Source organism: Colobus angolensis, unplaced genomic scaffold (genome assembly GCF_000951035.1).
Source record: "Colobus angolensis palliatus isolate OR3802 unplaced genomic scaffold, Cang.pa_1.0 Scaffold45, whole genome shotgun sequence".
Classification (NCBI taxonomy): Eukaryota; Metazoa; Chordata; class Mammalia; order Primates; family Cercopithecidae; genus Colobus; species Colobus angolensis.
In genome coordinates, this window is record NW_012117932.1 from 4,141,740 (window position 1) to 4,167,598 (window position 25,859).

The 25,859-nt window shown below is 38.9% G+C and overlaps 2 protein-coding genes and 1 pseudogene across 2 annotated transcripts in view; 2 read left to right on the plus strand and 1 right to left on the minus strand.

Annotated features, from left to right (window-relative positions):
- The window catches only part of METTL4 (methyltransferase like 4), a 30,692-nt gene extending 21,486 nt beyond the window's left edge, over positions 1 to 9,206 (minus strand). Inside the window, exons 1-3 of the mRNA XM_011957818.1 lie at positions 8,839 to 9,206; positions 4,516 to 5,337; positions 1,743 to 1,805 (exon numbers count right to left, since the gene is read on the minus strand). Of these exons, the coding sequence (XP_011813208.1) occupies positions 1,743 to 1,805; positions 4,516 to 4,911 (459 nt within the window). The 5' untranslated portion in view covers positions 4,912 to 5,337; positions 8,839 to 9,206. The remainder of the gene's footprint in view (positions 1 to 1,742; positions 1,806 to 4,515; positions 5,338 to 8,838) is intronic.
- LOC105523061 lies at positions 6,074 to 6,821 on the plus strand (annotated as a pseudogene).
- Positions 9,207 to 9,213: 7 nt separating the features above from the next.
- NDC80 (NDC80 kinetochore complex component) overlaps positions 9,214 to 25,859 on the plus strand; it is a 46,537-nt gene continuing 29,891 nt past the window's right edge. Inside the window, exons 1-7 of the mRNA XM_011957790.1 lie at positions 9,214 to 9,386; positions 10,670 to 10,779; positions 12,690 to 12,767; positions 15,440 to 15,563; positions 15,674 to 15,846; positions 16,638 to 16,740; positions 23,619 to 23,708. Coding sequence (XP_011813180.1) covers positions 10,679 to 10,779; positions 12,690 to 12,767; positions 15,440 to 15,563; positions 15,674 to 15,846; positions 16,638 to 16,740; positions 23,619 to 23,708 — 669 coding nt within the window. The 5' untranslated portion in view covers positions 9,214 to 9,386; positions 10,670 to 10,678. The remainder of the gene's footprint in view (positions 9,387 to 10,669; positions 10,780 to 12,689; positions 12,768 to 15,439; positions 15,564 to 15,673; positions 15,847 to 16,637; positions 16,741 to 23,618; positions 23,709 to 25,859) is intronic.

The following is a 25,859-nucleotide window of genomic DNA, read 5'->3' on the forward strand; positions in this document are numbered from 1 at the left end:
GGCTCTTGCCTGTATTCCCAGCACTTTAGGAGGCTGAGGCAGGAGGACTGCCTGAGCCCAGGAGTTCAAGACCAGCCTGGGCAACATAGTAAGACCTTATCTCCACAAAAAATGAAAAATTAGCTGAGCGTGGTGGCACATGCCTGTAGTCCCATCTACTCAGGAGGCTGAGGCAAGAGGATCACTTGAGCCCAGGAGTTTAAAGCTGCAGTGAGCCGTGATTACACCACTGCACTGCAGCCTGGCCAACACAGTGAGACCCTGTCTCAAAAGAAAAAACGAAAGTTAAACATAAAAGCTAATCCAGCAATTCCACTTTTGGGTATATACCTAAAAAAAGCAGGGACTCAGACATTTGTACACCAACGTTCACAAAACCATTATTCATAATAGCCAAAATGTGGAAACAACCCAAATGACCATGAACAAATAAACGAATAAACAAAATGTAGTCTATACAAACAATGAAATATTACTCAGCCTTAAAAGGAAATTCTGATAAATGCTACAACATGGATGAACCTTGAAGACATTATGCTAGGTGAAATTAGCTAGATACAAAAAGATAAACATTGTATGATTCCACTTATATGAAATACCTACTATAGGCAAATTCACAGAGACAGTGAGTAGAATAAAGGATACCAGCAGCTGGGGGACAGGGGGAAGGGGGAGTTATTAAATAATGGTAGAGTTCCAGTTTGGGATGATGAAAAAGTACCAGAGATGAACAGCAGTGGTGTGGTACAACATTGTGAATGCATTTAATGCCACAGAATTTTACACCTAAAAATGGTTAAAAATGGAAAATTTTATGTATATTCTACTACAAGAAAGAAAGGGAAAAAAAAAATCCAGTGTTCTACCATCACATTAATTCAACAAGACCGAATTCCAGATCGAATTTTGCCATTTCAAAGGTGCCCCACAGAAAAAAAAAAAAAATTAAGCTTAAAATATTTGTGTTCATTCTGTTTCTTCTCATTTCTTTAACTATCTGATCTCATTTATCGCTAAGTTCTAGAAACATATCCTTCACATTACTCATGCTCTCTTCTGCCACTATCTTAATATATTGCTTTATTATACTGTTTATATTGTTTATATTATATTGCTTTATTATATTGTCTAGATGTTGCTTATACTATAGACAATAGGATTTTACAATATCTAAAATCTCTAAACTTAACCAATATAGCATAAGTTTACTTTGTTAAATATTTAAACTAATAGAAGTACATGAAGTTTCAATAAAAACTGGTTTAGGCTGGATGCAGTCACTCACTCCTGTAAAATCCTAGCACGTTGGGAGGCTGAGGCTGGCAGATTGCCTGAGCTCAGGAGTTCGAGACCAGCCTGGCCAACACGGTGAAACACCATCTCTACTAAAAATACAAAAAATTAGCAGGGCATGGTGGCACATGCCTATAATCCCAGCTACTCAGGAGGCCAAGGCATGAGATTGCTTGATCCCGGGAGGCGGAGGCTACAGTGAGCTGAGATTGCACCATAACCACTCCACCCCAGCCTGGGCAACAGAATGAGACTGTCTCAAAAAAAAAAACAGACAAAACTGGTTTAAAGCGTTCATCACTATAAAATTAACAATAAATATATTAAATGCCAAGCCTGATCAAAATAACTGCTTGATTTTGAAAAAAAATCCTTATTTATGTTGTTCATTTATTCTCTACTACTTCATATTAATCTTCCAATGTGATCAATGAACATTTTACACTTACCTTTGTATGGTATTCCATCGCATCCAATTCACCTTGATTGAAAACAACACATCTTTTACGCTTCTAAAGGGTAGATCAATTACAGGCGAAAAGTTATGTTGCCGTTAATATTTTGCTTTTTCATTATAACATTATTTATGTCATATATCTCAGTCTAATAATAATTAGTAATAGTAATAATTGTCTACTGAGGTCCAAATCAATGCAAAGGGTATAGACTGAGGGGGTAAGCTTTCCCAAAGTAAATTAAAAACGTCATAAACAAAATGGATTGTAAAACGTCACCTCAGCTTTATCTGCTATTAATAAGAAGTAGTTCCGGCCGGGCGCGGTGTCTGACACCTGTAATCCCAGCATTCTGGGAGGCCGAGGCAGGCGGATCACAAGGTCAGGAGATCAAGACCATCCCAGCTAACATGGTGAAACCCTGTCTCTACTAAAAATACAAAAAAAAAAAAATTAGCCGGGCGTGGTGTTAGGCGCCTGTAGTCCCAGCTACTTGGGAGGCTGAGGCAGGAGAATGGCGTGTGAGACTCCGTCTCAAAAAAAAAAAGAACTAGTTCCACATGATAAAGTGTAGCATCAGCGCCCATGAAATACAAGGAATCTATGACACTGTATGAAGTTACTAGTGCCATCTATCACTTTATATATGGTATAATTATTCTCAATTTCCTTCATTTCTGAGAAGAGGAACTAGCCAGATGCTATCCTCAAAAGAAATTCCAATGCACTTATGACTGATCTGAGGGTTAGGTATGAATCAGATTTATATTAACACTGTTCTATATCTAACAATTCCATAGAAAAGAACACATAAGGCCATGCAATATAGAGTAAGGACTTTGTACTTTTTACTGCTGAAACCCCAGTGTTTACCTTGTGTCAAACTCTTAGCAAGCTAACAATAAATGTTTGTTGGCTAAATAAATAAATTGACTTAATATTGTATAATTTGCTTTAGCATATCAGACAGTGTCATCAAGATTACATTTATTACATAGGCTCATCTATTTTTTTCCATGTTATGAGAAATTTACCCAGCCTAAGAGATTAAACATTAAAAATTAATGCCCATACCCTGCAAACTATAAAGTCCTTTACAAAGGCTTGTTATTATCTGAATTACTTATATTACAACAGACTATTTTACTAAGAGCTCAGACAACACTAAATATTTTCTTTTCTGTGTATGACACACAGTAGATGACCAATAAATATTTGATGGAAGAAAAAAGGGGGCTGGGCCTGGTGGCTCACGCCTATAATCTCAGCACTTTGGGAGGCCGAGGCAGGTGGATCACCAGAGATCAGGAGCTCAAGACCAGCCTGGCCAACAAACTGTCTACTAAAAATACAAAAAATTGGCCGGGTATGGTGGTGGACGCATGTAATCCCAGCTACTCGGGAGGCTGAGAGAGGAGAATTGCTTGAACCTGGTAGGCAGAGGTTTCAGTGCACTGAGATCACACCACTGCACTCCAGCCTGGCAGCAAGACTCTGTCTCAAAAAAAAAAAAGGGGGATCAACACATTAACACATAGAGGGGAACAACAGACACTGGGGCCCACTGGAGGGTGAAGGTCAGAGGATGGGAGGAGGGGAAGGATCAGGACAAATAACTAATGGGTACTAGGCTTAGTACCTGGGTGATGAAATAATTTGTACAACAAACCCCCATGACACAAGTTTATCTATATAACAACCCTATACATGTACCTGTGAACTTAAAAGTTAAAAATTAAAATTAAAATTAAAAAAAGAAAAATATGCACAAAAGTCACAACATTAAAAAGTTCTACTTCAGAAAATGTATTTTCCTTATTACTTCCCTTATTTCTAATTCTCAACAGACTTTCATATTTAATATCTTTCTTCTCCACCTAATTATAAGATCCATGAGGGAGGGATTATGTTTATCTTGTTTTATCACTATACATACAATGGCACATAGAAAGAGCTCAAATGTTTGTTCCATGAGTAATGAATGTTAATCCTATCACTAAAAAAGAAAATGCACATGTACCCTAGAACATAAAGTATAATAAAAAAAAATTTAAAAAAAGAAAATGCTGATTATCATGTATCTAAAATGGACTTTGTAAAATCACCTCTAAACTCCTGAAAGAAATAAAAAGTATTAAAGCATAATTAATGTGATCCTGTATGGCATTCTCAAAACTCTACTAAAAGACTGCACCAGTGTGAATACACAAATACATATACTTTACAAATGGGTATATTTACCACAGGAGCTTTCTACTTGTATCACTAGAAATTTTTAAAACAATCACTCTTCTTACAAACTTTTATTACACATCTCCAAGGGACAGCTCTCTAAAAACCTCCAAAAAACCACTTATGGCTTAGAAATTTTGCAGAAAAACTTTTTTTTTTTTAAAGCAAAAACAGTTATAAACATATTCATTAATACAAATGCCTAATCAAGAAAAGGAATTTTTGTTTGGTTTTTTGTCTGGTTTTTGTTTTTTTGTTTTTTTTTTTTGCTTTCTGGGTTTATTTTCTTTGCTTAATTTACAGAGAATTCACTTCCCAGCCAACTTTGCTTATTTTTGAAATGCTATGCAATTTGGTCTTCTAAGAATAGTTGAAGCTAGAAAAAAGTTACAAATTATTTTGGATATGCTAAAGCCTTCTTGGGTTTTATTGATTCTTCTTTATACTTAATGAATCACCAGATATTTAAGACATCTAGATGATAAATCTCAATTATGTTTTCTGCAGAAAAATAAATTTTCTTTAAACTTTCTACCTTCCCAATAATAGAAATGGAGATTTCTTTTTTAACACCATTCATCAGATCTTCCTTTTCATTACTTTGCTGGCATTCTTTGTGAACAGCTGGAGTTATATAAGGTTTGGTGACATCAAACAGTTCAGGTCGAAAAACAAATTTTTGTGTGAACATTTCATAATTTCCTCCATCATCATTCTCTGGCTTAGCGGTAGGGTCAGAAGCAATAAATGCAGCACAGGCTCCAGAAGAGGACACAGAATCCATTTGAAGAGACTCAAAGTGAACAGAAGTGGTGAACTCATTTTTACTGCAACAAGGTTCATGATGCTGGTGAAGTTGATAGTTTATCTTGTTGATAAAAGAAAGATGATCCAGTAACCACCCAGCTGACAACTGGTGTACCACAGACATTCCCTTCCTTTAAAAAAGCCTCTGGGAATTAGGAACTAGAAGTAAAATCTAACTTTCCAGATCAGCTTCTTCAATGTCTTGTATTTCAATAAACATACACTTCATACACAAAGATGTGATGTACAAGTACATAAACCTGACATGCACAATGAAGAGAATTTAGCATTCATGATATGTTAATATACACAAAAATTCTAAGGAAAATTGCAATGTTTTAATATAAACTCTTTCTAATTTCAGAGTTGATAATTCAACATTTTCAGCCAAAATTTGGCCAAAGGGGGTTAAAACCTGATCTTATGTCTGGAATCTCAATGTGATCCTCCTGTCTTTCTGGGGCCCCCACGACTTCTTGCTTTGGTCCTTGGGTCTAGCCAGTATCCTCCAAGTCAGGAAGTCACTGAATCCTTAAAAGGACAAAGTATCCTGTAAAAGCAAAGAATACTATATTAGCTATGTGAATTCACCCGTTTTAATGAGATAAACCTATCTAGAGAGGGGCACAGAATTTCAGAAGGTGCTGTTAGCAGATAATCCCTCGTTTTCTCAAACTACACTTGTCATAGTAAGTCAGCCCATTCTCCAGTATCAGCTGCCCTGCTTAATCACTACTACCAATGGAGTAATAAGGTAAAAAGAAAAAATTGTTCTAATCAGAGAAAATGCAATTTTAAAAGCACATCAGAAGCACTAAACCCTACCAAAACTGCAAGGTTAAGAGTCTAGATCTGTAGTTGGTTCTGAGCGATACCACTTGGATAACTAGGTTTCTCAGAACCAACCTTCGTTCAAAAGATGGATTAGAGTTCTAGATATTGCTTTCTAAATCCAGTGCGGTGGAGAATGTAAGAGGGGACAGAATAATAAATAAATGAGTGACTAATGGCACAATTAATAATCATAGCATTTAGATTCAAATTCCTAACTCCATAAGTGATATTATGATGTACACTGGTTTTCATCCACAGTTCCTGGCTCAGAGCCCCTGTAGCCTTACCGAGTGCAGGGATGAAGGCTGAGTTGATCACCACTGACCAATGATGTAATCATTCATGTCTATACAATGAATCTGGGAGATGTGACACTATCTCAAGATAAAAATAGTGTCAGAAATAAATTAAGAGGGAAGAAAGGGCCAGCCTAAGAGTGACAGTGACACATGATGGCAGCCACAACAGGCTCAGGAGTAGGAGTACCTCTCAATTTCCAACTGTTGGAAGAACCTGAAGAAGGTTAGAAAGGGATGGCCAGGCATGGTGGCTCACGCCTGTAATCCCAGCACTTTCGGAGGCCGGGGCGGGCAGATGGCCTGATGTTGGGAGTTCAAGACCAGCCTGGCCAACGTGGTGAAACCCTGTCTCTACTAATGGTACAAAAATTAGCTGGGCGTGGTGGCATGCACCTGTAATCCCAGCTACTCGGGAGGCTGAGGCATGAGAATCACTTGAACCCAGGAGGGAGAGGTTGCAGTGAGCCGAGATTGCACCACTGCACTCTAGCCAGGGCAGTAAGAGTGAAACTACGTCTCAAAAAAAAAAAAAAAAGAAAGGAGTATGAGATGGCACAGTTAGCTAGAGTCTTGAAGACGATAAAGACATGACCCTTACCAAATGGACAGGGATGATAATTGGGCCTCCAAGAACAATTTACGAAAACTGAATATGCAGCCTTAAAATAGAATGTGGACCTAAATACCCAGCAGCACTCCCCTCTGTAAGATGTGTAACAAAAATTAATATGGAATTAGCTGTTCTAAAGGAGTGGTGGACTCAAGAGCCATTTCAGTGCCAGCAAAATAGTAGAAGTCACATAGCATCAAAGTTGTCTTAGAAGAGGTTGGACACCTAATGACATCTAAAGAAAACATGAAACTCCCTCAGCAGCCTGAAAGACAGTGTTACAGCAATTAATCAAAAAGAAAAACCACAGTCCCTTTTCCCCACCCCCATTCAATTTAAGCAGTCTTCATTTTCAACAGTAGTAAATTTTCTAGATACATCTCGTAGACCTCAAAGTACTAGAAAGGCTGCTCCTATTCAAAAGAAATGTATCTTAAGATACTGTGAATGATACGAACTTTTGTCCATTTGAAATATGTAAGTTGTGCTATAACACATCATCCTGTCAAGCGACAGGATCAAGAAAGTATATTTAAATTGGTCCCCATCATAACTGGTGAGGTACATCTAATTCAACTGTGGAAAGACATCACACAATCACCTTGCTGCTCCTTACATGGCCTGGGGTCTCTGCCTTCTCCCCTTACCGCTCTCCCTGCCTCCCACCCCCACCCCCTGCAACAGCCCTCTAGCCTGGGAGGCTTGTTAGAGTAGATGCCAAGATCACAGCCTGTGGGACCGCTGCTAAGTGTGTGGGCACTCAGTTTAAGTATTCAATGATACTCCTTCCAAACCACTGTCCTGTCCCCACTTCATCCACTCCCACCTTGGCCAAAGCACAGATCATAAGCCCTCCACTCTGCTCCCCTCTGAGATTGGCCTTCCATGAGGAATTCAGGGCTTTCCCCATATCTTCTCTTCCCCACCTTTATCAAGAGATGCTGCTCCCTCCCCGTCAAGTCTCTTTTTGCACTGTCACCACCCAACACTTCCTTGCTTTGACCAGAAGCCATAATAAGGTAAGGTTGGAAGCACATTTATTCACTCTCCACCAGCCTAGGAAATGAATATTGGGTCCTCAGCCCTGCCACCTTCTGCTGTTATCATCAGCCTTTTAACTCAGGTTTTGATATGGTGAAAAGAAGAGTCACCAGGGTTATTCAGACACCCCGGCTCTCAGGGTCCTTGGTAGTTAAACCTGGGAAAAGATCACATGAAGACAACTGTAAGCACACATGATCCCTCTGAATTGTTTTCTTTTCCTGAAATTGTGCTTCCTCTTAAAAATTGAAGTTTTAAACAGGGCTCTCATTTGATCACCCTTGCAATCTATTGGAGTCTAGCTTGAAATGTGACAACTGGAACCAAAAGAACCTTGAATTTGGTGCCTACTTTGGTTTTGGTGCTGCTGCTTCTCAAGATCCTCAGCAGTGATTAAGAACTTGGGGTGCACAGCAGGAATATCAGGAAATTGTCAGGCTTGACTTCCTGGCAAATTGCTGCCAGGACCACTAAATGCTGAACTGTGGATGTATACCAAAATACAAGCAATTCTTTCTGTACTAAAGTTTTTTTAAATTTCGTATTTGTGTAAAACCACCTTTTGAAGCAACAACTATCTAGTCTGAAAAGCAAACGATGTTTCCATTAATATTTTCTGGGGAAAACATTAGTGCTAAGGATTTAACAATCTGTAGGTAAAGTTTAAGCTAACAGTATTCCACAAGGAGACTTTCTATTATCGGACTGTTGCCTAATTTTAATATAATTTTTATATTAATATAATCCTTGGTTCCTCCCCATCCCCTTCATAGGCCACAGCTGATGTCAAATGGTCCTGGAATGGCTACTGAGAGCTAGAAATTCAGAAGGGAAAATTGAAACTCAGAGCAGAAAGGCAACCTGCCCAAAAATAACAACGCTAGTTAATGGCACAATTGCTACCAGACCCAAGTATCCAGACTTCCTGGAGCTGTGAGATCTTTCATCACCACCACTCTCCAGGTACCGAGCAGTGCCTGTTTCTGGGTTCAAACTCACAGCAGCAAGGAAATCCTATTTTAGCAAAGTGATTTACTGTTACCGTTGTTAGTGTACCCCTCTCCTGCGTCTCTGCTTCACATCCACTCCCTCGCCGCCCGCCCCCAACCACTCGGATTCTTCCTAGCCTCTCACAGGTCACCCACCACTAGAGGACCGTGAGACTCCGACAAGCGATCAAATACTGACCCCCGAATTTCGGCGGCAGCCGTACCAACGCAATCCTTGGAGCCCACCGCCCCCACTCCGCAGCCCTCTCCCACCTCACCTCTTCCCTTGTCAGAAAAGCGGACGCCGCCTTCCCAGACTCTCCTCATGAAAACAGCACCCATCTAAATAGTGATCAAGAAAAACTCCCCTTTCAGTCCACAGGAAAAAACCTTTCTCTTTTTCTAAGAGTCCATGGGCGCCGCCATGTTGCTGTACGGAAAAACGTTTCCAGGGCTAGTTGGAGCGCTCAGGGTGCTCCTCGCCGCTCAGGCTGCTCACGGGTCTTCAGACCTAACTTGAGGGGTCGTTCCCTAAAGACGGGATCCGATTTCGAAGGGACGCTTACACTGGCCCACAGACACCAGTTCCTGGGTGAGGCGGCCGGGCGCGACCAGCACACAGACTTCCAGCGACCGGCGGTCGCATGAAAGTTACGGAGCGCGTCGTGCGTAATGACGTCAGCGCCGGCGGAGAATTTCAAATTCGAACGGCCTTGGCGGGCAGAGGAAGCAGCTGGTGTTTTGATGACTGCTGTCCTATCTAGCGGATACTTGCACGGTTTACAGAAATTTGGTCCCTGGGTCGTATCAGGAAACTGGATAAAAGGTGACTGATGACATTGAATTAACTTTGTTTCTGCAGAACTGTTATGGATGAAGAAAGTAATGGCGCAAATGACTTCAATTTAGAGGTCCTGGGGCAATGTTTTGGTGTTTGTTTGCTGTTGAGAGAAGCCTCCAGGCCAAAACTGTGCGAGGCGCTGGTTTCACGGGGTCCATTAAATTTCTAGTGGCAAGGATTTCCCAAGGAGGAAAGGGGAGGGCCTGGGGGACACTGATGAGGATTGGAGGCTCGGGAGAGGAAACGGGGAAGAATTGAAGGGGGCGGAAAGAGATGGACAAGAGAGGATCCGTTGGGTGGGTTGCATCCTAATACTAGTGTAGCTTCTTAGTGGCCGTGTAGGACTGCGTAGAAGTCTTCATCTTAAATCATGAGAGCACATTATAAGTGGAGATTAAACGTGGACACACAGGTGTGGGTGGAAAAGTTGAATAGATGAAAAAGCGCACATTGAAGAAGAAATAGGCGGCCAAAACCAAGAAGAGTGTAATCAGTGTAAAAGACTAAGGAGTACCCAGAGAAGTAAAAGGATTGTCGCCTTCCTGAAAGCCAGGGCAGAACCTGAGAAGTCTGGGTGCAGAGATGAGACGGGATCAAAAGTTTTGTCAATCATGTGTATCCTAGGAGACAACCTTTTTAGCAGATGTGAAGGGAGTGACCTGTTATTGTGCTTTGTAAATGGAGGCAGCCTATAGACCATTTTATGGACCAGATGATTTATCCTTGTTGAAGGGGAGATTGATGCCGAAAGGGCAGTAATTGAGGAAACAGTGGGTTAAGGATAGAGCAGGAGAGATTGACATTAGGAAAACAGAATAGTTCCATTCTCTGAAACCAAAGAAAAGGAAACATTTTGAGGTGAATAAGAGAATTTGAGGTGATTTTTTTGTCCTTCTATTGAAGTAGGCACAGCCAACAGCAGTGATGTGGTGTGGGTAATAGGGCTTTAGCTACCACGGATACCTTTGTGAAGGCAAAAACCGTAACTTACTCATCTTTGCTTCTCCTGCATTGCCTAGCACACTCCCTTATACATAGTGGGCAGTTAATAAATGTTTATGTTGAATATTTTTAAATGGAATTAAATAGATGTTCCCTGCAAATGAGAACTTCAGTGCACATTGACAAATACAGATACCCCAGGGGAAAGATGATGATCTTGAAGAAACAATGAAACCTGACTGCCTTTCTGTTTAAGGATAAATAGTTGCTTAATGTACCATCTCTGTCTGGAAAGTGTTTTTTTAATACTGAATTCGTGAATGTAGGTCATCAGCATGAAGCGCAGTTCAGTTTCCACCGGTGGTGCTGGCCGCCTCTCCATGCAGGAGCTAAGATCCCAGGATGTAAATAAACAAGGCCTCTATACCCCTCAAACGTGAGTATTTCCCTTGTGGTTCCAGCTTGCATGCTTTATCATCTTAAGCAAAGAAATCATCAAAATAGTTAATACAAATATGTAATATGAGTGATGTCTTGGTGAATCTTGTCTGTTCCCAGGGGTACCTAATTTTAGATCAATGAAATCTAAAAGTGGACATGATACTCTGCTAGGTGTTGGGTGTCTCATTTATTTCTTAAATTCCCAAAGCCAAATGCTTTACCAGGCACCCCCTAAAAGGACTGTTAATTCTTCTTCAGTACTCTCTTATATTTCTCTTTTATTCTAGAGCTACTTGTTTAAGCAGACTCTGTGCTGTAACTTAGAGTTCACTGAGATATCTCCAATTAGCAAAGCTTCAATCAAATCAGAGCAAAATTATTTGCTCTCATAATAAGGTATAATACAGTAGCAGCCTACAAAACACCACTCCCCCAAACTCATCCCTCAAGATCTGCTGGAAAAAATATCTGAAAGAACTTGCTATCATAAAACTATAGTTTTTCATTATGAGTGATTATCTTCCACATAAGAGAAGGCTATCTGTAAGCCATTGTAGAGCTGTGTAAATTCTTCTCTAGGACCGAGGTACAAATTACTTGCTAACTGTTTTTAAATTAGTTGGATTTCCATAGCATGAGCCTATGCTACTTTTAGAAATTTGAAATATTTATATATTTTTCCTTTTGAATACTGTAAACCAGGAAAATTTTTGTGCTGTTATACGTTACTTATGCCAAAAAGACGTTATGCCTTTAATTGTATTACAAGCTAAAAGGTCACCATTGTCAATGTTTTTTGCCTGCAGTTTAGATAATGTAATAAGTGCAGCTACATTCTGATACAGAGTAGGTTCTAAAAGAAAAAAAAAAATGTAGATGCGGTTAAGATAGTGGGAATCATAATGTAGATAGGATTTTTGTTCTGCAGAGAAGCCAAAGACTTAAATCTGCGTAACAAGCCTTACCTTTGACCATTTTGTCTTAACTGGACTTCTTACCTACACTTTTCTTTGTCTTGGCACATAAGTGAAATAAGCCGGGAATAGACAATTAAACAGCACATGTTCTCATAGGTAGAAGCTGAAAAAAGTTTATCTCATGGAAGTAAAAAATAGAATGGATGCTACTGGCTGGGAAGGGTAAAGAGAAGAGGGAAATAGGGAGAGATCTGTAAAAGGACACAAAATTATAGCTAAATAGGAGGAATAAGTTCTGTTGTTCTATAGCACTGTATAATGACTATAGTTAACAATAACATATTGTATAGTTTTAAATAGCTAGGAGAATATTGACTGTTCCCAACACAAAGAAATGATAAATGTTTGAGATGATGGATATGGTAATTACCCTGATCTGATCACTGTACACATTATATATATCACAGCATCACTATCTACCCCATAAATCGGTACAATTATGTGTCAATTTTTAGTTTTTTCTGTTAATTTAAAATTAGAAAGTAATAATAATGATGATATTTAGGCCTGAAAGTATGTTCTGTGTCTTTGAGCTGCTGTCTTATTCTTTACCTTCAGGGGTGTTTTTTCACCTGTTTTTACCCTTTGGAAATGCAAATTTAGGGTAGAAAATGTTTAGATAGTTATTAAAAATGAGATGAGTAAAACAGAGCATGCTGAGGTTAAAACAAAGACTACATCTACCAAAGGATACATACGCCAGAGGGACCGCTGCTGGTCCCCCAACATTACAAGCATTATAACTTATAGTACCGTGTGTAGCCCATCCTGTGTATAACAGCTTTCATGACTGCTAAATATTTTTATGATTTTTGAATTATTTTTATAAGTAGTGGGGAAGAGTTGTTGATTCTAATATATTTCTGAAAGTTTCTCAAGTTAATTTTAATTTTTATTTTAAAGAGTTGTTTTCTATTTTCCTTTAAAGCAAAGAGAAACCAACCTTTGGAAAGTTGAGTATAAACAAACCAACATCTGAAAGAAAAGTCTCACTATTTGGCAAAAGGTAATTATATTTTTTATTAGCTCTAATAAAGGGATTCTTATAGTCATACATTGTTGCCCTCAGAGAACAAATACATTAGATGACATGGTTCCTTTGAGAGAAAAGTTATAATCTAGTTTTCCTCTGATTTTAAATGGTTAACATTTTAGGTTATATCTGCTTTAGACAGTATAGCTAACACATTCAGACCCCTATTTCATTGTTACAAGTAAATAGTTGGTCGAAAATTCTATACCTAGCTTTCAGACACAGTGGAGTCATCGCATTTTAAAATAAGGAGTGGCCAGGCATGATGGCCACACCTGTAATCCCAGCACTATGGGAGACCGAGATGGGAGGATTGCTTGAGTCCAGGAGTCCAAGACCAGCCTGGGCAACATGACAAGACTCTGACTCTACATTTTTTTAATTAGCCAGGCAGGCATGTAGACCAGGTGCAGTGGCTCACACCTGTAATCCCAGCACTTTGGGAGGCTGAGATGGGAGGCTGAGATGATCTTGAGTCCAAGAGTTCAAGACCACCCTGGGCAACATTGCAAGACCCTGTCTTTACAAAAAAAAAAATTGTTTTTAATTAGCCAGGTGTGGTGGCTCACACCTGTAATCCCAACACTTTGGGAGGCCAAGGTGGGCAGATCACTTGAGTTCAGGAGTTCAAGACCCAGCTGGGCAACATGGTGAAACCCTGTCTCTACAAAAAATACAGTTATTAGCTGGGGGCAGTGGCACATGCCTGTAATCCCATTTACTTGGGAGGCTGAGGCAAGAGGATCACGTGAACCCAGGAGGCGGAGGGTGCAGTGAGCTGAGATCGTACCAGTGAACTCCACCCTGGGTGACAGGGAAACTCTGTCTCAAAAAGAAACTTTTTTTAATTTAAAAATTAGCCAAGCATCATGGTGCACGCCTATAATCCTAGCTACTCAAGAGGCTTAAGGCAGGTTTGCTTGAGCCCAGAAGGTCGAGGCTCCAGTGAGCCTTGTTAGTGCCACTGCACTCCAGCCTAGGCAACAGAGAAACACCCTGTCTCAAAAAAAAAATGTAAAATGAAAAAACATCATCTAGTCCAACATTTTAGTCTTTTTTTAACAGTCTAAAAGGTTAATGAGAACTCCACAGAGCTTTTGTTTTATGGGCTATATCTGTCGAAATTAACTGTAGTAGAAAGTAAAACTGAGAAAAATTTAAAATATATATTCAATTTAAAATAACAGTCCATTACATGGTAACATAAATAGCATGTTTTCAACTTTTAAAAAACATATTTTCAAAAATATAACAATTTCAGTAAGAAGAGTGACATTGTTATACGTTTTTGCAAATCTCTTACGGCTAAATAGCAGACAGCTAGATTCTAATACTTGCCTCTGCATTTAATCGGTTGCAGTATCATACATCATGTTAACAGCCTTTGGAAAACTCCACTGTACACTCATGAGAGATTGAAGATGAAAAGAGCAAATAACATCTTAGTTTTATCATAAAACTAGTTTTGACTTCTCAGTGATCCCTAGGCGACACTTTGAGAACAACCCTCTATCTTGAGTAGGTCAGTGGTTGTCTAGGCTGCAGGTTGGAGAAGGAATGACTGTTAATGGGCATAAGGAGACTTTGGGGGATGATAGAAATGGTCATATTTTGATTGGCAGAGGGGACACAAATGCGTATATTGTCAAACTTCATCAAACTGTATGCTTTAAACAGGTGCATTTTATTATCAACAAATTATGTCAATAAAATTGATATTTTTTTAAAATTGTTCAACCCCAAAATTAAGGTGATAAATTATGTTGTTGTCTTGCCAAAACAAAACTTTGAGAGAAACCTGTTTCTTCCATTGTTTTGAAAATATTTAGAGGTGAAGTACTTGTCACCTTTTTAAAAAGTCTCTGCCGTGAAACCAATTTGGTTTTATTGGTTTAAACTTCCATTTTTGGTATTTATTTCAATTGATAAAAAATCTTAAGGTATTTTTGTAATGTAACTCATCTCAGAGCTAAACTTTAGAGGTGATAGTAATGCAATCTAATATTTATGGAGCATTCCTATAGGCCAGACATTAAGTGTTTTATCTATGTTAAATCTTTCAATCAATCCTCACAACTGCCCTATGAGAAGATAGTGATATTGTCTGCATTTTTTTTTTTTTTTTTTTTTTGAGATGGAGTCTCACTCTGTCGCCCAGGCTGGAATGCAGTGGCGCGATCTCGGCTCACTGCAACCTCCACTTCCCCGGTTCAAGCAATTCTCCTGCCTCAGCCTCCCAAGTAGCTAGGATTATAGGTACCTGCCAACACATCCAGCTAATGTTTTTGTATTTTTAGTAGAGACGAGGTTTCACCATCTTGGCCAGACTGGTCTTAAACTCCTGACCTCATGATTCACCCACCTCGGCCTCCCAAAGTGCTGGGATCACAGGCATGAGTCACTGTGCCCAGCCAAGTGTGTGTTTATTCTTGCCTTGTTTTACATCCTTATGTTTAACTGCTGTAGCCTCATATTTTACTCTTCATTATTTGCTCTTTTTCTCTGCTTTAAATGAGATAAATCTGTTTAGTTATAAGAATGTAATGTTTGATGTTGATATTAAAATGCAAAACTACCTTGAAATAATTTAGTCTTGATCACAGAAGGAAATAGTTTTAACTGGCTTTTTAAAAATATATTTCCAGAACTAGTGGACATGGATCCCGGAATAGTCAACTTGGTATATTTTCCAGTTCTGAGAAAATCAAGGACCCGAGACCACTTAATGACAAAGCATTCATTCAGCAATGTATTCGACAACTCTGTGAGGTACTTTAGGATTTTAATCTCAACTGTGATTGTTGTCAAAATTATTGGAAAATTATTTTCCAATAATTTTCCATTACAAAATGTTCGGTGTTGCATAAAAATTATTGTAGTTTCTTACAGAAAATGGTTATGCATATAATGTGTCCATGAAATCTCTACAAGCTCCCTCTGTTAAAGACTTCCTGAAGATCTTCACATTTCTTTATGGCTTCCTGTGTCCCTCATACGAACTTCCTGACACAAAGTTTGAAGAAGAGGTTCCAAGAATCTTTAAAGACCTTGGGTATGTATATTTCTCATTAGTTAGAGATGTGACTGGCACACAGAGACGAAACAAATTAAATCAATTTGTAAAAGTTTGAGTTACAGAAATAATATGTTTTAGGATGACCACTGTGAAAAATATATGTAGGATAAATTGAAGAGAAAAAAAGCAACTGCTTACAAAAAAACAAATAAAAATTGCTGGTGTAGAAGCAGGAAGGATTAACAAATTGTTAGTAAGTGATGAAGTTTGATGATGGATACAGATGGATTAAATACACTTTTCTTTGTTAAAAAAAAAAGCTACTCGTAGGTTATTACAGAGCAAGAGAAGATAGAATATAAAGCCCTGAACTGCTGAAGTGACAGACAGTAGAAAAGACAGGCTGGATACCACAGATTTTACAGAAGCAAAAAAAAAAAAAAAAAAAAAACCAAGATTCACACCTGGTGAAAACAGAGTGTGATGAAATTGAAAGGGGGAAGAATGGATTTGGAGGTGTACATACTTGTTGTTTATTGGGGGTATACTGAATTTGAGGGAACAAAAGATCCTTTGGGAGAGTAGTCCAGCGTTTTGGTTGTATAGATCAAGTTCTGCAGCTTGGGGGATAGATGTACAAAGTAATCTACAGAGAAATACACAGAGATTAAGATGGCTAAGGATAGAATCCCAACATATCTTACCTCTAAACAAGTCAAGACTGGGTGTATATGTGGAATTGTTTAAATGTAGCTTCTTGATTAACCATTATGTTTAGTAGATTATAGTAACATCAAATTAGCTTATGTTTTTCTGATTTCTCATAGGTATCCTTTTGCACTATCCAAAAGCTCCATGTATACAGTGGGGGCTCCTCATACGTGGCCTCACATTGTGGCAGCCTTAGTTTGGCTAATAGACTGCATCAAGGTATTTGATTTGTTCTTTTGAAATGTATACATGGGAAAGGGTTTTTTTCCTCAAAAAGATACTTTTCTCTCCCAGTCTTTTGACAGTATTCTCAAAGTCTGTTTCAGAGTTTTCATTTTTCAAAGCACATTTAATTTTAAGTTTTTCAAACTATTATCACGAGGTAAAAGGAAGAAAGTACCAAATTGACAAGGAGATTATTTATTATCATGAGGCTTTATAACTCAAAAAACGAATCAATAGGAAATTCATTTTTTTTTTCCCTCATGAAATTCATTTTCACCCCCTTTTTTTTTTTCTGAGACAGTCTTGCTCTGTCGCCCAGGCTGGAGTGCAGTGGCCGGATCTCAGCTCACTGCAACCTCTGCCTCCCGGGTTCACACCCTTCTCCTGCCTCAGCCTCCCAAGTAGCTGGGACTACAGGCGCCCACCACCACGCCTGGCTAATTTTTTTTTTTTTTTTTTTTTTTTGTATTTTTTAGTAGAGACGGGGTTTCACCGTGTTAGCCAGGGTGGTCTCAATATCCTGACCTCATGATCCGCCCGTCTCGGCCTCCCAAAGTGCTGGGATTACAAGCGTGAACCACTGTGCCCAGCCCATTTTCACCCTTTTTAATTAAAATCCATATTCACTGCAAGAAGTTTGGATAATGCAGTGATATAACCATAATCTCCAAACTCAGAGACAATAACATGAAACATTTCCTTGTGATAGTTTGTTTTTGTTTTGTTTTGTTTTGTTTTGTTTTTGAGACGGAGTCTCGCTCTGTTGCCCAGGCTTTCAGCTCACTGCAACCTCCGCCTCCCAAGTTCAAGAAATTCTCCTGCCTCAGCCTCCTGAGTAGCTGGGATTACAGGCATGCACCACCACGCCCAGCTAATTTTGTATTTTTAGTGAAGACAGCATTCCACCTCGTTAGCCAGGCTGGTCTCAAACTCCTGACCTCAGGTGATCTGCCCACCTCAGCTTCCCAAAGTGCTGAGATTATAGGTGTGACCCACCACGACTAGCCCCTTGTGATACAGTTTTTAAAGTGTGTTGCTATGCAAAGTACTATATGTATACTTTTTAAACTTTTGGTACATACTGAGAAATTTTTCTCTAGAAAACTTGTACCAATTAAAAGCTCAACAGTGTTTGAGCACACCCATTTTTCCAAACTGTAAGCATTGTTGTTTTCAAACCTTTATCAATTTAGGAGGTGACAGATCGCTGTTTATATAGAAATGTGTATGTATATGTGTATATGTGTGTGTGTGTATATATATTTAAACAATTTATGTTTTTACCATTATTTTTCTTTAAACTTGCTTGTACATGGTTTTTTAGGCAAGTTTATATTTCACCATTTGCTTTTTGCTATGAATTTGAATCTTTATTAAACTTACTGATAGTTTTAATAGTTGGCAACACAACAAGCAAAAAAATTGACAGCTAATTTTTTCTTATTTACATTTTTTGTTTTTAAAGGTGAACTTTTTTACATTTATTACAATATCTACTCTCTTGATATTTTTCTATTTTTGTATTGATTTGCAAGAATGCCATTTTGTAAGTCAAAAATGGTTGAGTCAGAGAAATTAGCTCCCGTCTATATGGTGCAAGTAATTTTTTTCTCCCTTTCTTTGTTTTTTAATTTCATGTGCTGTTTTGTCTATTCAGAAATGTGAGTTTTTATCTAATTTAATGCAGTCTCTCCTGTTGTAGCTTCTGAGTTTCCTGTCCTACTTAGTGCTAGAATTCCTAAAGCTAATACTATTCCCCTGACATTGTCTTGGCCATCAGCAAGCCTTAACTAAATGAAGTCAGGCACTGGGTATATGGATTTTGACCCCAGAGCCATGCTGATACATATAGTACCACCCATTGTCAAGAGAGCAGAGTTCCAATGCCATAGCCCATTAATAAAAATCCAAGTTTCATTGGACTTTATATATAACATTTATGCATTCAACTTGTTTCTCTCCAGTGATGCCCATGGACATTTGATAACTACTTTTTTGCTCTCACCATCAGATATCCCCATTGTCACTGGAACACTTAACCCTTGTTTGCCTAAGCAGCTTATGATATTGTGTGGTTGGGAGATAGCATGTGGAGCTCGTGGATTACCTACAGTAGCTTCACTTGGGGAGGGGCCTCTTGCGATACCTCCAAGCTCCTCTTTTTTTTTTTTTTTTTTTTTTTTTGAGACGAGTCTCACCCTTTCGCCCGGGCTGCAGTGCAGTGGTGCAATCTCAGCTCACTGCAACCTTCGCCTCCCAGGTTCAAGCAATTCTCTGCCTCAGCCTCCTGAGTAGCAGCGATTATAGGCACCCGCCATCACATCCAGCTAATTTTTTGCGTTTTTAGTAGAGACGGGGTTTCACCATGTTAGCCAGGCTGGTCTCAATCTCCTGACCTCGTGATCCGCCCACCTCAGCCTCCCAAAGTGCTGGGATTACAGGCGTGAGTCACTGCGCCCAGCCCTCCAAGCCCATTATTTAAGTTGGAATCCCCTCCTTTTTATATTGCTTTGCATGATGTGATGTATTAATCCATGAGAGACTGCAGGTTTCTTTTCTAATTTTCTCTCTCACTTAACATAAGCCTAGAAATTTAGCCACGTTTAGGAAGGCCTCTTTTCCTCCCCAGTGTTTTTTAAAACACAATTTTTCAAATTTTCTCCTAGTATTTTTATGTGTATTTAAATCTTTGTGCTGTGTTTAAATCTTAATTCATCTCCAATTTATGTTAGTATAAGAAAGAGAAGGACTTCTTTTTTAAATGATTCACTGATGTATCTCAGTCCCATTTATGGAATAACTGATATTGGCCAGGTGCTGTGTCTCATGCCTGTAATCCCAGCACTTTGGGAGACGGAGGCAGGTAGATCACCTGAGGTCAGGAGTTAGAGACCAGCCTGGTCAACATGACAAAACCCCGTCTCTACTAAAAATACAAAATTATTAGCCGGGTGTGATGATGCATGCCTGAAGTCCCAGCTACTTGGGAAGCTGAGGCACGAGAATCATTTGAACCCAGGAGGTGGAGGTTGCAGTGAGCCAATATCATACCACTGCACTCCAGCCTAGGCAACAGAGCAAAACTCCATCTCAGAAATAAATAACTGATATTTTCCCCACAGTTTGAACTGTCACCAGTATGTTCTTAATTAAACCTATTTCTCTGCTCTTTTTTTTCTATCCCTGCTTCATGACCATACTAATTCCTGTCACTTTCTAATATATTTTATCTAAAGGAGGAACATTCTTACTTCTTTTCACAGTGTTAGCTGTTGTCATATCCTCACTCTCTAAATTATTTTTTCAGATTTGAACAAAATCTTGTGATTTTGTTATTATTGATATAACATTGAATTCATGATATATAAGGGGAAATTTCCATCCTGTCAGTGTTTAATCTTGTCATTTGGGAAAGTGTTAAATCTCATTTAGTCATCTCTTTTGTTCCTTCAGTAAGATTTTGTTTTTGTTTTTTGTTTTTTCGTTTTATGGGGTATTTTTATTTTGGTTTTTTTTGTTTGTTTGTTTTGAGACAGAGTCTTGCTTTGTCGCCCAGGTGGGAATACAGTGGCGTGATCTCAGCTCACTGCAACCTCCACCTCCCAGGTTCAAGCAATTCTCGTGCCTCAGCCTCCCAAGTAGCTAGGATTACAGGTGTCCACCACAACACCCGGCTAATTTTTGTATTTTCAGTAGAGACAGGGTGTCACCATGTTGGCCAGGCTGGTCTTGAACTCCTGACCTAAGGTGATCCACCTGCCACAGCCTCCCAAAGTGCTGGGATTACAGGCATGAGTCACCATACCTGGCCATGTAGTTTTCTTAATATCAAACAACGTATTTTTTAATCAATGCCATGTGCTTTGTTACTATGATGAACAGGTTTCTCTTTTTTTAATTCTATTTCTATGGTGATTATTACTAAAAGAGTTTTTTGTGTTTACTACCCTTATTGAATTGCTTTATTACAACTACTGTTCTCAGTTGATTTCTGTTACCACTATTTTTAAATTAAATATTTTTCATTTTATCGTTCAATATGATGTATTCAGTAGAAGATAATGTTTTTCATGTTGAAGTTTATTCACTTTTATCAAGAATGATCTTTGAAGGTTATCCTATGCTTTTGCAGGATGTATTGAAACTATTGTTGTTGTCTTGACCTGTTGATCTAATATGTTGATTTTCTAATGACCTCTATTTGTTCATTGTTTATTAATCGTTATGCTCCTGAATTGTTTGTTCATGCTTTGTAAGTAAACTTTGATTTCCTATCTCACTATGCCTCCTTGCACAGAACTTGGCAGATGATCACTCCTTATTACAGTGTCTAAGTGATAATAATTTAGCCAAAGTTACCATGTCTTCTCTACTAAGGACCATAAATAGGAGGGTTGCATACACTTCAGGAGCATCTTGTTAGCCTTTTGGTTAGTGATCAAAGTGGACTTGGGCCTGACTTGTCCCAGATCCCTCTGTGTCCTTTTCCTCCTCTGATGTCTCACAATATTAAGAAGTGGTGTTATAGTAGAAAATGCCACCTTTAGATGAAAACATGATCCAAATCTATACTTTTTATATCTACAATTACAGGTTGAAACTATTTCAACCAGTCTTCCTAGTTCATAATTGTTCAGTCCTTTCAGTAGTCTTTTCTATAGCTCTTGGGGATCTGTATGTCCCTGTGTAAGGCTCTCCTTGAATCTTGCAAAGTAGCAAGAGTTTTCATAAGGACCTTGACAAGGTGACAGAAACTGTCTTTACCCTGATGACAATATATAAGATTCTGTTCCTTATCTTGGGTTCTGCCCTACATGTCTTTCAGACTTTATTAAATCTGTGTGTGGGCCGAGCACGGTGGGCTCATGCCTGTAATCCCAGCACTTCGGGAGGCCGAGGTGGGTGGATCACCTGAGGTCAGGAGTTTGAGACCAGCCTGGCCAATATAGTGAAACGCTGTCTCTACTAAAAATGCAGAAATTAGGCATGGTGACGGGCACCTGTAATCCCAGCTACTCGGGAGGCTGAGGCAGAAGAATCGCTTGAACCCAGGAGGCGGAGGTTGCAGTGAGCCAAGATCTCAGCCACTGCACTCCAGGGTGGGCGACAAAGGGAGACTCCGTCTCAAAAAAAAAATCTGTCTGCCACCTGAGGCCTTGTCCAAACAAAGACAAGATAAAAGACCCAGTTGTTAGAGCTCTTCCGCATCCGCCTTAGATAAACAAAGCATCTTCTGAGTGCCTTTCGAATAGGAAAGGGGTAGCAGGGCAAACAACTCTAGGCTAAGGACATTGTCTCCCTGAGAAATCCTGTATGTGAATTCCAAGATGACAAAACTTAATTGTTTTTCGAAACCCCATTCTTCTTTTATGTACTCCTACTGCATAATCCTTATCTTAGAAGTTAGTATTCTTTTTTTTTTTTTGAGACGGAGTCTCGCTCTGTCGCCCAGGCTGGAGTGCAGTGGCCGGATCTCAGCTCACTGCAAGCTCCGCCTCCCGGGTTCCCGCCATTCTCCTGCCTCAGCCTCCCGAGTAGCTGGGACTACAGGTGCCCGCCACCTCGCTCGGCTAGTTTTTTGTATTTTTTTTTTAGTAGAGACGGGGTTTCACCATGTTAGCCAGGATGGTCTCGATCTCCTGACCTCGTGATCCACCCGTCTCGGCCTCCCAAAGTGCTGGGATTACAGGCTTGAGCCACCGCGCCCGGCCAGAAGTTAGTATTCTTATACTTAGTGTTCATTATACTATTAGATACATATTTATATCTTGGCCAGGTGCCGTATTATTCCCAGTTTTTGTTATTATTGTTATTCCCTGTACTTTGGGAGGTCAAGGCAGTTGGATCACCTGAGGTCAGGAGTTTGAGACCAGCCTGGCCAACATGGTGAAACCCCCTCTCTACTGCAAATATAAAAATTAGCCAGGCATAGTGGCTCATGCCTGTAATCCCAGCTACTCCGGAGGCTGAGACAGGAGAATCACCTGAACTTGGGAGGCAGAGGTTGCAGTGAGCTGAGATTGCACCGCCGCACTCCATCCTGGGTGACAAAGTGAGACTCCGTCTCAAAAAAAAAAAAAAAATACATATTTATATCTAGATATCTATATATCAAGTTAATAATAGATATTAATAGATATATTTATATCTAGTATATCTGTATTTAGATCTACATTTATGTATATTTATAGCAATTTCATTTAAATTTTCTATTTTTTCATGTTTTAAATGTTATATTTTTAAAAGAAGATATAAAAACAGGCATTCCAAAATGGAATTTCTATGCCTTAAAAAACTTTAACTATTTTCCTTTTAGCTTGTCAGTTTTAAACATCTGAATGTTTTGCTATAATTTATGTTATCACTTTCAATTGAAACTATTGTATTTCTAAATATTTTCTATTATAAAATTTCGTCTAAAGTTCATATTGTACATACTGAATGAGTTACTTGATTAACATTTGAGCACCAAAATTGAGCTCAAAGCTCACCTTTTATGTGGCAATTCTGTTTTGCATTCTTAAAGTTGCATTAAAATGTGTCTGTTTGCTCTCAGTGGGTTAATAACAGCATAAAGGTCAACATTTTTCCCTGTAGAACGGAAGTAAATATAGAGTCCGTCCTTTCTAGATCCTGAAGTGTTTAGTTACTAAACGAAAGGGTTTTGAAATTATCAAAAGGATACCTTCAAATTGTTTTATTCAAAAGAAAGTCGAAAGTGTTAATGTTCAATATAATGACCTGTCAAAAGAGACTTTTAGTTACACAGTAATGTAAATGCTTCTAAAATTGACACTAAAAACAGAATTTGCCAAAATATGAAAGTTGCATTTTTCAAATCAACTTGCTTTTCTTGCTTGTGTACTAATTAGATACATACTGCCATGAAAGAAAGTTCACCTTTATTTGATGATGGGCAGCCTTGGGGAGAAGAAACTGAAGATGGAATTATGCATAATAAGGTACCATGTATTATCATAAACTGTAATGATGAATCGCCTTGATATTATTGTGTCACTATTAGATTTAATACAGATGCCCCTCAACTTATGATAGAGTAATAAACCGACTATGAGGTGAAAATATCATGTCAAAAATGCATTTAATACACCTACCCTGCCAAACGTCATAGCTTAGCCTAGCCTACCTTAAACATTCTCAGAACAATTAAACTAGCTTACAGTTGGGCAAAATTATCTAACACAAAGCGTATTTTTATAATAAAGTATTGAATAGCTCTTGTAATTTATTGAATACTATACTAACAGTGAAAAACAAAAAGGTTGTATGGATACTTGAAGGATGGTTTCTACTCCATTGCTTTCGAACCATCAGAAAGCTGAAAAATCTGAAGTCAAACCATCGATAAGTCAGGGATTGTCTGTATATTCGTTTGTAGAGTTGTCTTTTTGCTTCCTGAAAACATTCTAAATTTGATTTTTTTTTTTTTTTTTTTTGAGACGGAGTCTCGCTCTGTCGCCCAAGCTGGAGTGCAGTGGCCGGATCTCAGCTCACTGCAAGCTCCACCTCCAGGGTTTACGCCATTCTCCTGCCTCAGCCTCCCGAGTAGCTGGGACTACAGGCACCTGCCACCTCGCCCGGCTAGCTTTTTGTGTTTTTTAGTAGAGAGGGGGTTTCACCGGGTTAGCCAGGATGGTGTCGATCTCCTGACCTCGTGATCCGCCCGTCTCGGCCTCCCAAAGTGCTGGGATTACAGGCTTCTGCCACTGCGCCCAGCCATTGATTTTTTTAAATATTAATGAATCTGTTTGAATCACATTACAATTTCTTAAAATTAACTAGGCACAAAAATTTGAAAATGTTAACTAAGTAAAAAATGGAAGGGGATTGAATTAAATCATAACATGTTATGTGTTATAGACGTAATGTTTCTTTTCCTCCTTTCTGTTGTAGACTGAAGATATCAATATTGGCAACATTATTTTAATATAATTCTTTGTCAATACAAAACATAATAGGTTGAGTCTTAAGATATTGCACGTGGGTAGGTTGTTTATTTTGTTTTGACCTTTTTCATTAGTCATATTGCCACTTAGCTCAGAGTCACCACTTCCAAAAGTGGTTGAGATAAAAGAAACATTAAGATTATACATTAATATCTCCTAGCATACATAAAAAACCAGTCATCACACAGGCCACTTAGAAGAAAAACTATTCTCTGTTCTAATTCTAACCTTCATTCTTTGAAACTTTTGTCACAAAAGAAAAGTGGGAATAATTTCAGTCCCATCTTTTATGACTGCCTGGGATATAATTCAAAGATACATCAACCGACTAGTGTTGGCATCATTGCCTTTTTCTTTTTAACAAAAAATAAACATACACCTTTACTACTTCAACAATGATCCCAGCTAGACTTTGATCCTACCCTTGAGAAAATTATCCTCCCACATTGCAATATGTGTCATTGGGCTGCCTCTAATTGCACCTCAGTTTTCACCCAAGTACATTACAACATCTATTAAATATTAAATGTCTTGCCAGACACAGTGGCTCACACCTGTAATTCTAGCACTTTGGGAGGCCGAGGTGGGCAGATTGCTTGAGCTCCGGAGTTCAAGACCAGCCTAGGCAACATGGCGAAAACCCATCTCTACAAAAACTACAAAAATTAACTGGATATGGTGGTGCATACCTGTGGTCCCAGCTACTCGGGAGGCTGAGGCTGCAGGATCACTTAAGCCCAGGAGGTCAAGGCTACAGTGAGCCAAGATCATGTCACTGTACTCCAGCCTGAGGGACAAAGTGAGACCCTATCTCAAAAAAAAAAAAAAAAGTATTAAATGTCTTGACATCCATCCTAAAAGTTAAAAATTATTCTTGCTATCTGAGCTATTATAGCTATTATTTCAAATGACAATATATAAAGCAGCACATGGGAAACTATAAAGTACTGTTTGTAATTAAAGTTGTCAGAGTATCTGTCTTCACAAGATTCTGATACTCAGTTTTGTGAGTCCACAAACTTGATATTTTTAAACCTATAAGATCAAAATTGGCCGGGCGCGGTGGCTCAAGCCTGTAATCCCAGCACTTTGGAAGGCTGAGACGGGCGGATCACGAGGTCAGGAGATCGAGACCATCCTGGCTAA